Source organism: Nilaparvata lugens, chromosome X (genome assembly GCF_014356525.2).
Source record: "Nilaparvata lugens isolate BPH chromosome X, ASM1435652v1, whole genome shotgun sequence".
NCBI lineage: Eukaryota > Metazoa > Arthropoda > Insecta > Hemiptera > Delphacidae > Nilaparvata > Nilaparvata lugens.
In genome coordinates, this window is record NC_052518.1 from 97,022,261 (window position 1) to 97,037,400 (window position 15,140).

The 15,140-nt window shown below is 32.8% G+C and overlaps 1 protein-coding gene across 1 annotated transcript in view; it reads right to left on the minus strand.

Moving 5' to 3' along the window:
- Nucleotides 1-298: 298 nt before the first annotated feature.
- The window catches only part of LOC111056342 (double-stranded RNA-binding protein Staufen homolog), a 33,624-nt gene continuing 18,782 nt past the window's right edge, over nt 299-15,140 (minus strand). Inside the window, exons 2-8 of the mRNA XM_039442134.1 lie at nt 13,160-13,261; nt 12,556-12,757; nt 9,511-9,707; nt 8,008-8,142; nt 6,563-6,706; nt 4,000-4,128; nt 299-1,604 (exon numbers count right to left, since the gene is read on the minus strand). Coding sequence (XP_039298068.1) covers nt 1,437-1,604; nt 4,000-4,128; nt 6,563-6,706; nt 8,008-8,142; nt 9,511-9,707; nt 12,556-12,757; nt 13,160-13,261 — 1,077 coding nt within the window. The 3' untranslated portion in view covers nt 299-1,436. The remainder of the gene's footprint in view (nt 1,605-3,999; nt 4,129-6,562; nt 6,707-8,007; nt 8,143-9,510; nt 9,708-12,555; nt 12,758-13,159; nt 13,262-15,140) is intronic.

Sequence of the window (15,140 nt, forward strand, 5' to 3'; positions counted from 1 at the left end):
AAAATAGTTTTGAAACTTCGTTTTCCTGATGCAATGTTTAGGCCTACACGTGGCATGGATTATTAATTTTTCAGCTAGAACAATTTTTGAGACAAAGTGCTAAATAAACGTCTACAGTTTCATCAATGCTGTATCGGCAGCAAAATTCCCTTGCCAAATTCAACATTACGGTACTACTTTTCATTATTATTCAACATTACTTTTCATTACAGTAATATCAACCCCACTAAAAATAAATATTCAATAATCAATCAATATATCCATTAACATTAGATGAGGAAAATGAACAATAAACAAATTATTTATGTTACACAACTCGTTATATTTGATTTCGATTTACATATATGGACATGGCTATAAAATACCATTACGACACTAGATGCTTCAATTATTTATGACAAATATTCGTGTATAATATTGCACTAGCTGTAAACAATTTTATCAGTCAGAAAAAATTTAGAACTACATTACAATAAAGTGATAGAATTTTAAGATCTATTTACAATAGATTGATCACGTGAAATCTTAGTATGAAGGATTTTGAATGTACCTGAATAGTATTTTTTTATCAAGGCTTGGGTGTAAATGAAATTGTGCTATGCTAATATACTGTTTTAAATGAATGAAGTGATACTTTGAAGCTGAGTTATTTTACGGGGATTTAAGATAATTAACACAAATACAACAAATTGAATTACAGTAACCAGTGAACATGAGTTTAGTGGTACTTTGAAGCTGAATCATTTTATGGGAATTTAAGATAATTAACACGAATATAACAAATTAAATTACAGCAGCCAGTAAACATGAGTATAATTTATTAGATAATTCAAGCTCGTTTCAATTTGAATTGATTCAACCAGAATCTTAATCACATATATGAAATCTAAGTGTCTCTTAATACTATTATTTCATCAAAATAATAAACATGAGTTGTTCATTTAAACATAAAGGAAAATCAGATAACCTTTCTGATATAACAATTGGTTACTTTCCAATTGAAAAATAAGAGAACGAAAATTTATGGCCATATCGAAACTACAAAATTAATACTGAGAAGAAGATAATCAAAATTGTACTTAACTAAACTGAACATGTTTTCTTAAAAAATATTCAAGGTATTTGTTGATTATCATCATTCAGGAATACTGTGACAGATTATAAAACAATAAACTTCATGAATATTATGGAACTATGAAATGATTCAGTTAACTGCGTACACATTTGAAGAAAGTTGTTTTGGATGTTTCTTTTTTATTTAAATTGGAAAGGTTTCATCTATCAAACTAAAAGAGGTGAGGTTTGTAAAAAAATAGGTCAAAAAAGTTTGACACAACAGGTTTCACACCACTTATTTTTCAATAAATCTATCTTTTGGACAACATTCATTTGTTAATGAATAGACTAATTATAAAGAATAATCAAAATTGAATAAACTAACTAGGTTTTCCGTTGCTGCCAGTGGATGAACTTCTAGTATTGTCAGTCATGAGAAGAACTCCCGGCACCAACTGTCGACCCCCACTCCCTCCAGCTGTTTCGCTTTTCTGCTTATCCTGATTCATGAACCCGTCCTGCTTTTCTTGGTTCATATATATGTTCACCTGCAAAGACAAGTTCCAGGAGCTTTAGTTGACTACATGATATAAAAAGTAATAACAGTCATTTATATAATGGAGTGAAATTCAATTGGCGAGTCTCCATTTAAATATATTAATATATTTCCGTTTGAACAGTTGATAGCTTGGAAGTATATTGATGAAAGTAAAGTATTGTGGAAAAAGCACTTCAAATCCGGAACTTCCAATAATGAATATAGTTGAAGCATACCGTTTTTAATGGAACAAAATATAGATGGGATAGTGTCGAATCATAAGGGTTTGGCAATTTCAATATCACTCTGTAATTCAACGTCAACCTTTTGAACAACCAATGTCACCTAGCACATGACATTAAATAAAAATCTGGTGTGGCGCACTCACACAACTTTCCTTGCCGTTATGGAAATTGATCACCTGACGCTAGTGTTCCCGCGCATCTCAAGTCTACTATTCAAAGATTTGAGCCAATTGGTGACAGGGCAATAACGCTGAAGACACACGAAGTGTGCTATATCTTCATAGTGAATCATTTAATAGAATCAACAGTTGCCAACAGTTCGCAATTGGATAATCACATTTTCTCGAATTTCGAGCTTATTTTTAATTTTAGGTGAAAATGTTACTGAACATTAGTTGTAGAGATTCTCATGCTGAATCTTTTCCACTCGAAATTTTTTGTTTAAATTGTATCTGAAGTCTGATAATTGAGAATCTAAAATCAATCTTTGCATAGATGGGGCGGAGCTCCTGAAATTTTTACAGATATGGGACTTGTAGCAGTTGATAGAGCTTATCGATGACTATTTCAGGTATAACTTTAATCAAAATCGTTGGAGCCGTTTTTGAGAAAATCGCGAAGAACCCTGTTTTTGACAACATTTTCGCCATTTTAGCCAACATCTTGAATCGCATTTGATTGAAATTGTTCGTGTCGGATCCTTATATTGTAAGGGCCTTACGTTCCAAATTTCAAGTCATTCCGTTAATTGGGAAATGAGATATCGTGTACACAGACGCACATACACTCATACACACACATACACACACACACACACACACACATACAGACCAATACCCAAAAACCCTTTTTTTGGACTCAGAGGACTTTGAAACGTATAGAAATTTAGAAATTGGGATACCTTAATTTTTTTCGGAATGCAATACTTTCCGATAATACGGCAAGGCAACTAAAAAGAGAAAGTTAATATCAACTAATCATAAATTTTATCTGTACAACTTAATAGAATAGAAGTAGAATAAGGCCCATATTAGTTTAGGAGACAAGGCGGGGTTGCCAGTGGGACACAAGTGGTGTCCATATGTGTAAAGTAAGCAGGGACACCAGCAAGGTATTATGTAGGGCTGACGACCCATTTGAGGCACTTGTGGCTGTCAAAATCTGGTGTTCCGAGCGCAATAAGAGCTAACATCCCGCGACTCGCTCATTTTGTGTCTCCCTGCTGTCCTAAGGTAATAAGCATTTTCAAGTAAAAAGGATAAAGCATTATAGAAAATAGCGTTCGGTACTTTGAATTATATGATTATAATTATATAATGCAATTTAATTTTCTAATTCTAAATAACTCAAGTCGATGAGTGAAATATATAAATGATTGAATTTATTGAATGCAAGAGAAAAATTATATATAATAACTAGTAGTTCTGCGAACAGTAGACCTTACTCATGAATACAACTTCCAAATTAATGAGAAGGGCCATTATGAAAGTTCAGTATATTGTGAAGCAGAATGTTAAATGCTCACAACTCGGTTTCCATCTTTCCGATCTCTTACTAAAGGGAAAAACAAAAGCTAATAGTTTTCCAGAAACTATTCGTCTATGAAACAGGGAAATTTCGTGTTGGAAAGGGAAAAAATTGTGCAGTCAAGCGAGACGTTTTCTACAATTAATAAATACAGCACATTTTAGAGCGGCACAAGTTCTATTATAAAAATGAGAGCCAATTTTTTTTACTTATATTTATTTTGGACAAGATTTACTCTTAACATATTGTAAATACAATGATCTTTCATTTTGAAAAGAATAAAAATTGCTGTATCTTGCAAAATAACGGCGCTAGATACGAAAAAGTAGCTTTCTGGAAGGAGGTTGGTCTGCGGTTTTTCAAATTAAAAAAAATCGGAGGTCTTATCAAAAATCGTTACACATACGTTTCTGCGCCTTGTTTCAAAGAACTTGTATACCAAATTTTATCCAAATCGGACAATAACTGCGACTGTAACTGCGGTACAGACAAACCAACAAACAGACAATAGCCGATCGAGTCAAAACTAAGACCTCAGCTTCGCTTCGGTCAACTATGTCATCATTATGTGTAAATTTTTCCCTTTCATTGACATTCGAAAACGTTTGGTTTGTGGAATCATCTTCAACTTACTTTCTTATAACCAGGTTGCGTTGTTGGAGTGGAATATCCCATTTCTTGTAATAATCCTTCAGCGGCATTCCTTTTGGCTAGTTTCTTGTTAGGACCCGTTCCATTGTAAGAGTACTCTCCAACGGACACCTGCAACACATCGCATTAAATTCAACACATTCTAGAAATTATTTAGAATGTTTCTAATAGCAAGAGGCTCTATTTCTAGTTCTATTACTATAAAGGTTCTATTTCCTCTGAGGTTTAGAAAAAATATCTAATTATTCCGATCAATGTTGTTAATTTCATGTTTCCAACTCCTTCTGCTTTCTTGAGATATATTATGATAATAATAATAATTGAAGGGTAGTACATAAATCGTTTAAAACAATTATTAAATTTATTAAACCTAACCTAACCTAACCTTATATCTCACCTGCTAGCTGCAAATTGTGGGTTCCATATCACAAAATTAAATTTCGTAAAATTAAAATGAATTTCTTACTATCTATGTTGACCTTGCAACCAGCTATTTACAAACAGACTATCTTGGTAAAAAAGACTATTTACATACAGCTCAAGATGGTTGAGTCGCTTATAAGGACGCTGGAATTTAAAGCCATTTCTCATCACCGACTATCTACCTATAACTTTTCTATTAATCTCTGTTTTCAGTAGCAAGAAAGACATCCTAGTACTATGAAATGGTTCACAGTATATTAACATGTTTAACTAAATATAAAGAAATAAAAATCTCAGTACCCTTTTTTGAATGTTTCGGACATTTATGCCATTTTCAAGTGATATGAAGTAAATAAATTTAATACTACTGGAAGATTCTTATTTTGATCATATGTTAGTGTATTCATATGTTTTTATGAACTAGGACTGTAAATTTTGGGTTTAAATTCGCATGATTCTATCAAAAATGGGGTTATTGGTGTCTAATTGGATTAAGTTTATTATTTTATCTCTGTTTAATTTTGCTGCTTTATAAATATGGAATTCTTCTTTGACATTCATTTTTTGACTTTTATTACCATAATTAAGTATTTTCATATTGGAATTTATATCTGTAAAATTATGGCCTGAATCTATCAAGTGTTCAGCAAATGCCGACTTTTGTGTATAATTTTTAGATTTTAGTGCTTGGATATGTTCTCGAAACCTGATATGTAAATTTCTACCCGTTTGTCCGATATACAATTTGTCGCAATCACTACATTTAAGTTCATAGATTCCAGATTTTTTAAACTTATCTTGCTGTACATTTAAATTTGATTTCTTTTTTATCAGTTCGAATGCATTATTTGTTGTCCTATAACCTAGAATGAATTTATTTTTTGTAAAGGTTTTTCTTATAGCTTTATTAAATATTGTGTTATATGGAACACAAATATATTCTTTATTTCCTACATTTCCTTGATTCTGTTGAGTTCTATTCTGTATTAATTTTCCTTTTTGTTTGTAAATCATTCTATCAATAGTTTTGGTATCATATCCATTTGTTATTGCCATATATTTTATTATTTTTCTCTTTTCTGTAATTATCTTTTGACATGGGAATATTTATTAGCCTGTATATCATTGAATTGAAAGTTGAAATTTTTTGTTGCCAAGGATGATTTGAATCTTTAGGAATTATACAATCTGTATGTGTGGGTTTTCTATAAATGCTAAAATCATGTTTGTTATCTTTCATACTAATCGTTAAATCAAGGAAATTTATTTCATGTTCTTGAGCTTCCATCGTAAATTTTATAGAAGGAGATATTGAATTTAAATATAATTCAAAATCTTCATGTGTTTTATCTTCATTATTATAAAGAAATATTATATCATCAACATATCTGTGCCAATAAATAATATTTTTCTTTAGAGGATTATTATCATTCATTATTTTAGATTTTTCCAAATTGTTCATGTATATGTTAGCCAGATAACCTGATAGAGGATAGAGGATCTTTTGTTAAATTTTCAAATTTGTTATCTCTAATGAATTTCTCTACTTTATCATTATAATCTGTTTGTTTTACTTAATTATGGTAATAAAAGTCAAAAACTGAATGTCAAAGAAGAATTCCATATTTATAAAGCAGCAAAATTAAACAGAATTAAAATAATAAACTTAATCCAATTAGACACCAATAACCCCATTTTTGATAGAATCATGCGAATTTAAACCCAAAATTTACAGTCCTAGTTCATAAAAACATATGAATACACTAACATATGATCAAAATAAGAATATTCCAGTAGTATTAAATTTATTTACTTCATATCACTTGAAAATGGCATAAATGTCCGAAACATGTAGTGATAAAATATTTCAAAAAAAAGGGTACTGAGATTTTTATTTCTTTATATTTATATTACAAGTAGCCCTATACAGAAAAGAGATGTTTAACTAAGTTTAGTGTAAAGTAATGGAAAAATACGCTAGAATGTGGACATTCTGAAGAAAAAATCATAAAAACTGTATAGTATAACATTGAGTTGAGATCAATTCAAATTTCCTGAAATACGTGACAAAAATATGATTGACTACTAGACAATGTATTAAAATGATTTGATAGTAATTTACCTCGATAACAAATTCCTTCTTCTCAGGTCCTCCTCTTTCTTCTTTCAGCGTAAATACAGGTTCTTTCTCTTTTTTCGCTTGCTGTATTTGAATTAGTCTTGAAATAGGATTTATCTCGTCCGCTACTTCGGTTTCTGGTTTCTCCTGATAGATTGAAAATATAAAATAATTATTAGGCATTTTATTACACAGTTTCACATCAACATTCAAGGGGACTTAATACAGATTTTAGAAAGCAGTTTGGCAAACTTTGAAAATTGAAACTTTACATAGAGAAAATTCAAGATTTTCTAAATTATGTTTTCAAACGAAACTAATTTTTCTATTTTATAATAAGCATGGCAAGATTTAATTGAATGGAATTAATATAATTCAAATGAATATTTCATTCCCATATTTAATTCTGAATGCGTGTGCATTATTTGAGAAACAGTTCATGAGTTTTGCAAAATAATATTACAATGTCTACAGGAATAACTGAAAATTTATGAAAATTTGCGAGAGAAATGTACTCTCTCTATGGAAATAAATCGTATGACTACATTCTATTTCATTTCTACATTATATCTATTTATTACATCAATAGAAAAATTACAAAATATGGAGGTTTACAGCTTTATGTCAAAAGAAGCCTTAATAATTGGAATATGGTTATTCTAATTATTTTCAAGGATTGTTCTATGAACAGTAACGATTCCAATATAGGAAGTCAATAAAATAGTAACCTGAGTTGTGGTAGGGTTGACAGCTCGGATGAGGTTCCTAGATTTCTTTTTGGTTGGTTTTGCATTCACTGTTGTTCTCGGAGGGAGAGTTCGCAGTTCTTCAAGCATCTTTTCAGCAGCTCGTTTCTTCGATTCCTGCAAGCAATTTTCAACATTCAGTATGTGCCTAATTCTTTAACCAATGCCGAAGAAGATTTCCATCAATAGATGAAAGATTTCAGAGTTCACGTTTACATACATACTCTTTTATAATATAAACAAAAGTAAAAATAACAGTACAAAAGAACTTGAAGCTTATAAGACAAAAGTCTCATTGTGAGCTTGTATTGAGAATAGAAAAACTGAAGTACAAAAGAAAAATAAAACATTTGGAAAATATCGCCTTCCCACATTTAATTCTGAATGCGTGTGCATTATTTGAGAAACAGTTCATGAGTTTTGCGAAATAATATTACAATGTCTACAGGAATAACTGAAAATTTATGAAAATTTGCGAGAGAAATGTACTCTCTCTATGGAAATAAATCGTATGACTACATTCTATTTCATTTCTACATTATATCTATTTATTACATCAATAGAAAAATTACAACATATGGAGGTTTACAGCTTTATGTCAAAAGAAGCCTTAATAATTGGAATATGGTTATTCTAATTATTTTCAAGGATTGTTCTATGAACAGTAACGATTCCAATATAGGAAGTCAATAAAATAGTAACCTGAGTTGTGGTAGGGTTGACAGCTCGGATGAGGTTCCTAGATTTCTTTTTGGTTGGTTTTGCATTCACTGTTGTTCTCGGAGGGAGAGTTCGCAGTTCTTCAAGCATCTTTTCAGCAGCTCGTTTCTTCGATTCCTGCAAGCAATTTTCAACATTCAGTATGTGCCTAATTCTTTAACCAATGCCGAAGAAGATTTCCATCAATAGATGAAAGATTTCAGAGTTCACGTTTACATACATACTCTTTTATAATATAAACAAAAGTAAAAATAACAGTACAAAAGAACTTGAAGCTTATAAGACAAAAGTCTCATTGTGAGCTTGTATTGAGAATAGAAAAACTGAAGTACAAAAGAAAAATAAAACATTTGGAAAATATCGCCTTCCCACATTTATTCTGAGACAAATCGTACTTTGCCATAGACATTTTTTCCAATAAATATGAGGGGCCCTTTTATCCAATAAGGCAATTTCTTCATGCATATTGAAATACACAACTGAGATAATGCCAGACACTGATTCTCTAATATTGGGTCAATATAAGTGCGGTTAATTTTAAAAGAAATGTAAGGGTCAAACCACAAGAAGCGTTTTTTCAGGCGTGTTTGCAATGAAAGCGGATGAGTCGGTAGGGCAGGAAACTCTCAGATTGACTGATAATCAGCTGATTGAGTTGGCTTTCGGGAATCAGCTGATAATCAGCCAATCGTAGAGCTTCCTACCCTGCAGACCTGTCCGCCGCCAGTTCCTAAAACGCCTGGAAAAACGCGTCTAGTTACTTAATAAACAAATTCTTAATAATTGTACAGGGTATAGGTATGCGCACACCGATGCGTACAAATTCGTTGCGGAATTTTCAAGAATTCAGACTGCGGTTTCCAAACGAAGTTTTCGTTGCGAAATATTGGGGCGAAATAATCGCAATGTTGAGCGCAGGAATATTCGAGTTGACTTATGTTGTTTACAAGGCAGACGAAACTAGTGTAGTTCCAGAACTCGCCACAAAATTCGCAACACGAAAAAGCGCTGCAAATGCTGCATGTACCAAAAGCTGCGAATTATTCGCAAGGGAATATTTCGCAACGCATTGGTTTGCGCCAGCACATACACCGCAATGGTATTAAATTTCCGCACGGCAAGTTCTGCGAATTGAATTTGCACCGCAACAAAACTTTCGCGTTGGTGTGCGCCTGGTATATTTTGTGTTTATGAATAAATATCATATTATGAATATCATATTCATTCATTCATTCATTCAATGAATAAATATCGGGGTTCTGAACCTTATAATATTTGTTACATTGAACTTACAGTTAGTTACAAATGATATATGTCAGTAGTGAAAAGCAACTAACAGTTGTTCTTCAAGAACCCTTCAAACGATCAATATGACTACCATAAATCTCATGGCACACATCAAGTCCACAGCCAAAAATAAATATGCTTTACAATGTCAAACTGTCAATTCTATGAGAGCATTGAATGATATTGTATGTTAAATACCTTCTTTCCGTTTCCTACGCCAAAGGTGACGAATGAGTCGGCCACCTGACATTGTGTGACAAAGAAGCGCATGTGTGGAGGGCCACTTGCGTCAATCACTTGGAACCTGACGCTTAAATTCCTCTTCAACGCCAGTTCATGGACAAGTGAGATTGGCGATTTCAAGTCCGAAGATGAATCACTTTCAACACAGGATCCTGTAGTATGAAGCACAATGATAATAATCAGAAAATTACAATATTTTATATTATCTACTCTGAACATGAAACAGCTGTTATGAAGCTAAGGTTAACGTGATATTTTCGAGCACAAAATTTAAGGGTTTTAATCTTTATTTTGTGAATTTAAAGTTTGTTTCATGTTTTTACAAAAGTTTTACTATCAATCTATTCAAATTTAAAATTTATTGTTTTATTATAATATATTTTCTCATATTGTGTACGTTCTGTGTACAGTAAATTGTTCCAGTTCCAATCGTAAATTGTTGCATTACGTGACTAGTGCAAAATGTTCCCATGGAACGCCATTTCAAAATCGTTGGTTCAAGCTTTTGGCGCGCACATATAAAGTTAATTTACACTAAAATGTGTCGTTTACTAGCTGCGTGAATGAAGAAAGGCTGTTTTACAAACTTACCGTCTAGAAAAAAAATTACAAACTCTAAAATTTTCTATAGAGAAAGATTCATTTAATGAATGGTTATCAAACATTATATTGTTGGTTATGTATTCTATGGCTATGCTATGGTAAACAAACAAACAATCAGCGCATGCGCAGATAAGCAAGCAGACTACAATCATCGACCAATGAGAGCTCAGATAGTTGGAACTGAACCAGGTCGGACAATTTACCACGCTTCGACTGACCTGTGGGGCAGGATTTTGGAACTGGAACTGGTATCTGGTACAGAATCTGTCAAAACTCTTCCCATGGAACGCGGAACTTTTTACCTGGTAAATAGTGAATCGGACAATTTACCACATTCCATGTACACAGAACGGGCCATTGTGATTTGGTGTAGAAAATTGAAATGGACATAACCTGTGTATAATATTTGGACAATTTGAAACTAAATTAGGAAATTGAAAAAGTTTTGGGCAATAGCCTGTTTTTTCTTGGTGTAAGTGTACGTCTAGTGCCAAAATACCTGTCATCAAATTTTTGGTTGGGATCGATTTAGTATGTGTTTTGAGCACAAAATCACAAAAATTAAACGGCGGTCACTATTGTTTTTAAAATAAACTAAGTTCAAAGTAGCACAATTTTACATGCATTTAACCTATAAGTAGCAGCCATTTTGATTATCGAAATCATCAAATTGTGATATTCCTAATCTAAGTTTTCCTAACCTAAAGCTTTTCCTAACCTAAGCTTTTCCTAACCTTAGCTTTCCTAACCTATAATATATTAGACGTGTTTGAAATGTCCTGCGTGAACAAAGTGAGGTTAGTAAAACTAAATTATTTTTTAAAAATTTATGATGAGTCGCCGCCGTTTATTTCTTGTGATTTTGTGTTCAAAATGACATACTAAATCGATCCCAACCAAAAATTTGATGACAGGTATTTTGGCACTGGACGTACACATTAGCCTTTTTCTTTTCCGATCATTGTATTAAATAAAAAAATAAATAAAATTTTATTGTCGAAAAGCCTTTACAGCATAGACAACGTCAATATATAACATAACAACGATAAGTTCAAGTCACACACTTCTACAGTAGTATATACACAATGCTCATGTAATAATGGTTAATATTAACAAATAGAATAACAACAACAATATTTACATTTGGACGTTTCTACTATAGTATCACAGTTGAGTGATGAAGAGAAGTTGAATTTAGATAACAAGATAATCAGACTAACCAACACTTATAGACAGGTACTAATTATTTACTAACATATATTTACTAGGCACTCATCGAATTCAGTCAATTTATAAAACGGGTTTAATACTAGCCAACTACATATCTTTTGTTTAAATATCTTTTGTGACACATTATGTAAATGGGAAGGCAGTTTGTTGAACAGTTTTTGTCCTGTGATCTCAAAACTATTGAGAGATTTTGTCAGTCTTTGGTGCTGTATATCAATGCAAAATCACAGCTTATTATTCATACTAATTTTATACTGATATTAAAGAGAATCTTTCACTTTGATAGTACAAAAATGTCTTCTTGAAAATAAACAGTAGCTACGTACATTAATAGATAGAAACAGGAATGATAGATTATAGAAATATAGCATAACCTTGAGATGATACATATTAATAAATAAAAATTAATAGACCGAAATAGAATTTTATTGAATAATGACAATTTCTTAGTCTTTTTATTTAATGATAATTTTATTAGGTTCAAAAATGTCCAGAAATCCTGTGATGAATGTTTTGCACGTATTCTAACCAGCACTCTCAAAAAGTACCAATTAATTCAATAAGGAGATCCGGGTGTTGCTTGAATCATGGAATTAATAATTGGACATGTTACTAAACAATATAACTCATGCTGAAGTTATTAAAATATTAAGCTTTGTAAGTTCTAAATAGTGAGTTTGTCTTTCTGGTCTCCAAGTGTCTTTAAAAGTTTGTACTTTTTCAATTGTTTCAATTCATTTTAGCCGTATTATTTTTTATTTAAATATGTTTCTTGTTTATTTTGGATTGTAAAATGGAGTGTGTAATTGGAAAATGTGAAAGTGACACATAACCTAGCGCTACATTTGTAGCGACTGTTGTATAAATTAGAATTGAAACTGTTTTGGGCAAGCTACCACAACCTGTGTAATATTCTAAATGATTGAATAAATAGATGAATAAAAGATGTTTATGGCCATTTTTAACTTAAAATAAACTAGTTTTTATCGACCATCAACCCATTTAGTAAAAACATGTTCAAAAACATTATCTCCAATGATTGCGGACAATCGTAGCTAGATATAATAGAATATATATTATTGTAACAGCTTCTGACGTTAGATATCTGAATCTGAGATAGAATCAGTATAGAGATATCAGTACGTAATAAATGGAAGTTATTCTTACCAGAGTCTTCACATTCAGTTAGAGGCGAGAATCCTTTGGCTACTCGGTTCTCTTCGACGGGCAAATGTCTCAGTTCGTCGAGAGCTTTGGAGGCAGCGTCGTGGCGGGCCGCCTGTACAGTTATGCCTTCGCCCTCAAACGTTCGCTCGCCAACTTTCACGCTCACACGGAAACTGGTCGCGCCATTCCTTCCAAACGCCCTCTGCCACAAAATAATTGATTAATTCATGTATTCAACATTATAATCAACAAATCGTTGCAATGATTGAGAGAAACAAGAAGCACAGCCCAAATCTCAAACTCTTCAAAATAAAGTTGTTTCTAATTCTAGAGAAATTGGTGAGAAAAGTGAACAGGTTGGTTGAAATGCATCAATGTAGCCTAAAGATGAACATACTGAGATTATCATAAGACAAAACAGATTGTGACTTTATCAATTTTCAACACAAAAACAGCTACCCATCAGGAATCAATAACTAGAAGATGGAAAAAGCGGTATCATTTCAAGATTTATGTGAAAATTACATAAATATTCAACTGAAAATTGAATTACGACAATATAGGCCTACTTGTTATGCAAGGCATGTTGATAAGTGCAACATACCTGGTTGTCGTGCATGGGATGGCCGAATCTCCCCTGAGCCCCTCTACCCGACCCATTCCGCCTCGTGTAGCTCATGTTGTTGTTTGGCACTGGAAATCGGCCCTGAAATGGATACAACATCATTATTTACTCCACCATCAAGTTGTCATTATTTTATTCTTCGATTATGCATTTTTTGTTGTTTGAATATGAATTGAATTTGTAAGTTTTGTTAGTGTTAAGGAAGCACATTTGGGGTTTACCTGTTGCTTCCTTCAGAAATTGTAACTAAATCGATAAAAAGTAGAAATATACATAAATAAGTGGATACCTAAATAAATAAACTGGTAAAGACAGTTATCGTGATTTCCTTCCTTACCCCCACCCCTCCCTCTTCATCGTAGAAGGAAGCAGCCAAAAGCAGCTTCCCCCCTCCAGTTTCAGTTGGCAAGAAGTGCTCGAGGCTACAACATCATTACTACTTTGAAGCCCCGGTTTCAATTGCAGTTTTCTTCAGTTTTTCAAGTAAGTTTTCGTTTATAATCACACAGCTATTTTCTTTTGTTCACCCGCGGTCCTCCACTTGTAAAATTTCTGTTTCTAATCACCATAATTGGTCCTATTCGAGTCCGGATTAGATCAGTGTTTTTTGGAAATGCATTCTGCTCATTGTCAGTGTCTGTACGTGTCGTGTTATTTAGATGTTTTTAAATGTTAAAGTCCCGTTGTTTTGAGCTGTGTGATTCGGTAGTGTGTGAACTCAAAGTGAAAATTCCGTTTATTTCAACTCAATGCATTGCACGGTTCAAAAGTTATTGAATTTCAAAGTTTCAACCCAAGCCATAGTCGGACATTTTGGATCTTGTTTCCATTTCAAAATCGATCAACTATCGAACCTCGTTAATGATCGGCAAAATTCGGTTTAATCAGTGTCACGTGAATCAATGAACGTCAAGTGCAGGAAGGAGAGAGAGCTACTCACGCAACGGAGCCAAGCAGACGACCACAACAAAGCCTGTATCAACCTTCCTTATTCCATTCCTTGCACATTGTGTATCGTTCTCGTTTGCAACGCACTTCGCAACCGTTTCAGTATCACTTCCTCTCATTAAAAGAAATTAGATTCAGTAGGTTTGAGTGCACTGTATGTGTTATCAGCTAGACAGTTACTCAGTTACTTGTTCTTGTTAGTTCTGACATGATCTTTGAAATCTTAACCTCAGCTCACAATGTCAGACCATGGAGATACCTCGCTTACTGAATCGCGTATTTTACACGATACAACTCAAAATGCAACCACCCAGGAAACTAATATCAATGTTACAGTCAAAGCTAAGGATCCCACTATGGAGTTGAAGCTTTCAACAATAAAAAGAAACAGAATTATTATCAAAATAGAGTCAGCAATCAAATCCTTATCAAACAATCCCTCTGAGCGTATGATTCTAGATTTAAGAAATGATTTTCTAACATTCGAATCAATTCAAGACAACATCACAGAACTTGCTTTATTAACTGATTCAGTTGATGAGAATTATGATGTTATGGGCGAGAAGTTTCTTGAACTCTATGGAAGGTACACTTCATTTTGTAAACAGCCAACAATTGAAACTGTACAGCAGACCAATCCTAGTTCTAACATCAATTTACCACAAATAAAGCTGCTTAATTTTAATGGTGATATTGAACAATGGATCGAGTTCTTGAACATGTTTAATGCGATTATTCATACGAATAGATCACTTTCAGATATAGAAAAATTTCACTATCTGAAATCCAATGTGTCAGGCTCAGCCGCTCAAATGATAGCTCATTTGTCTCTATCAAATGAAAATTATCTTATCGCCTACACTCAGTTGTGTGACAGATACTCGAATCCAAGAAGATTATGTTCGTATTACATCGATCAGTTACTAGAGTTTAAGCAAATAGATAAGCCCGATTATTTGTCATTAAGAACATTTGTTGACACTAATTCTGTTTGTATTTCTGCTCTCAAAAC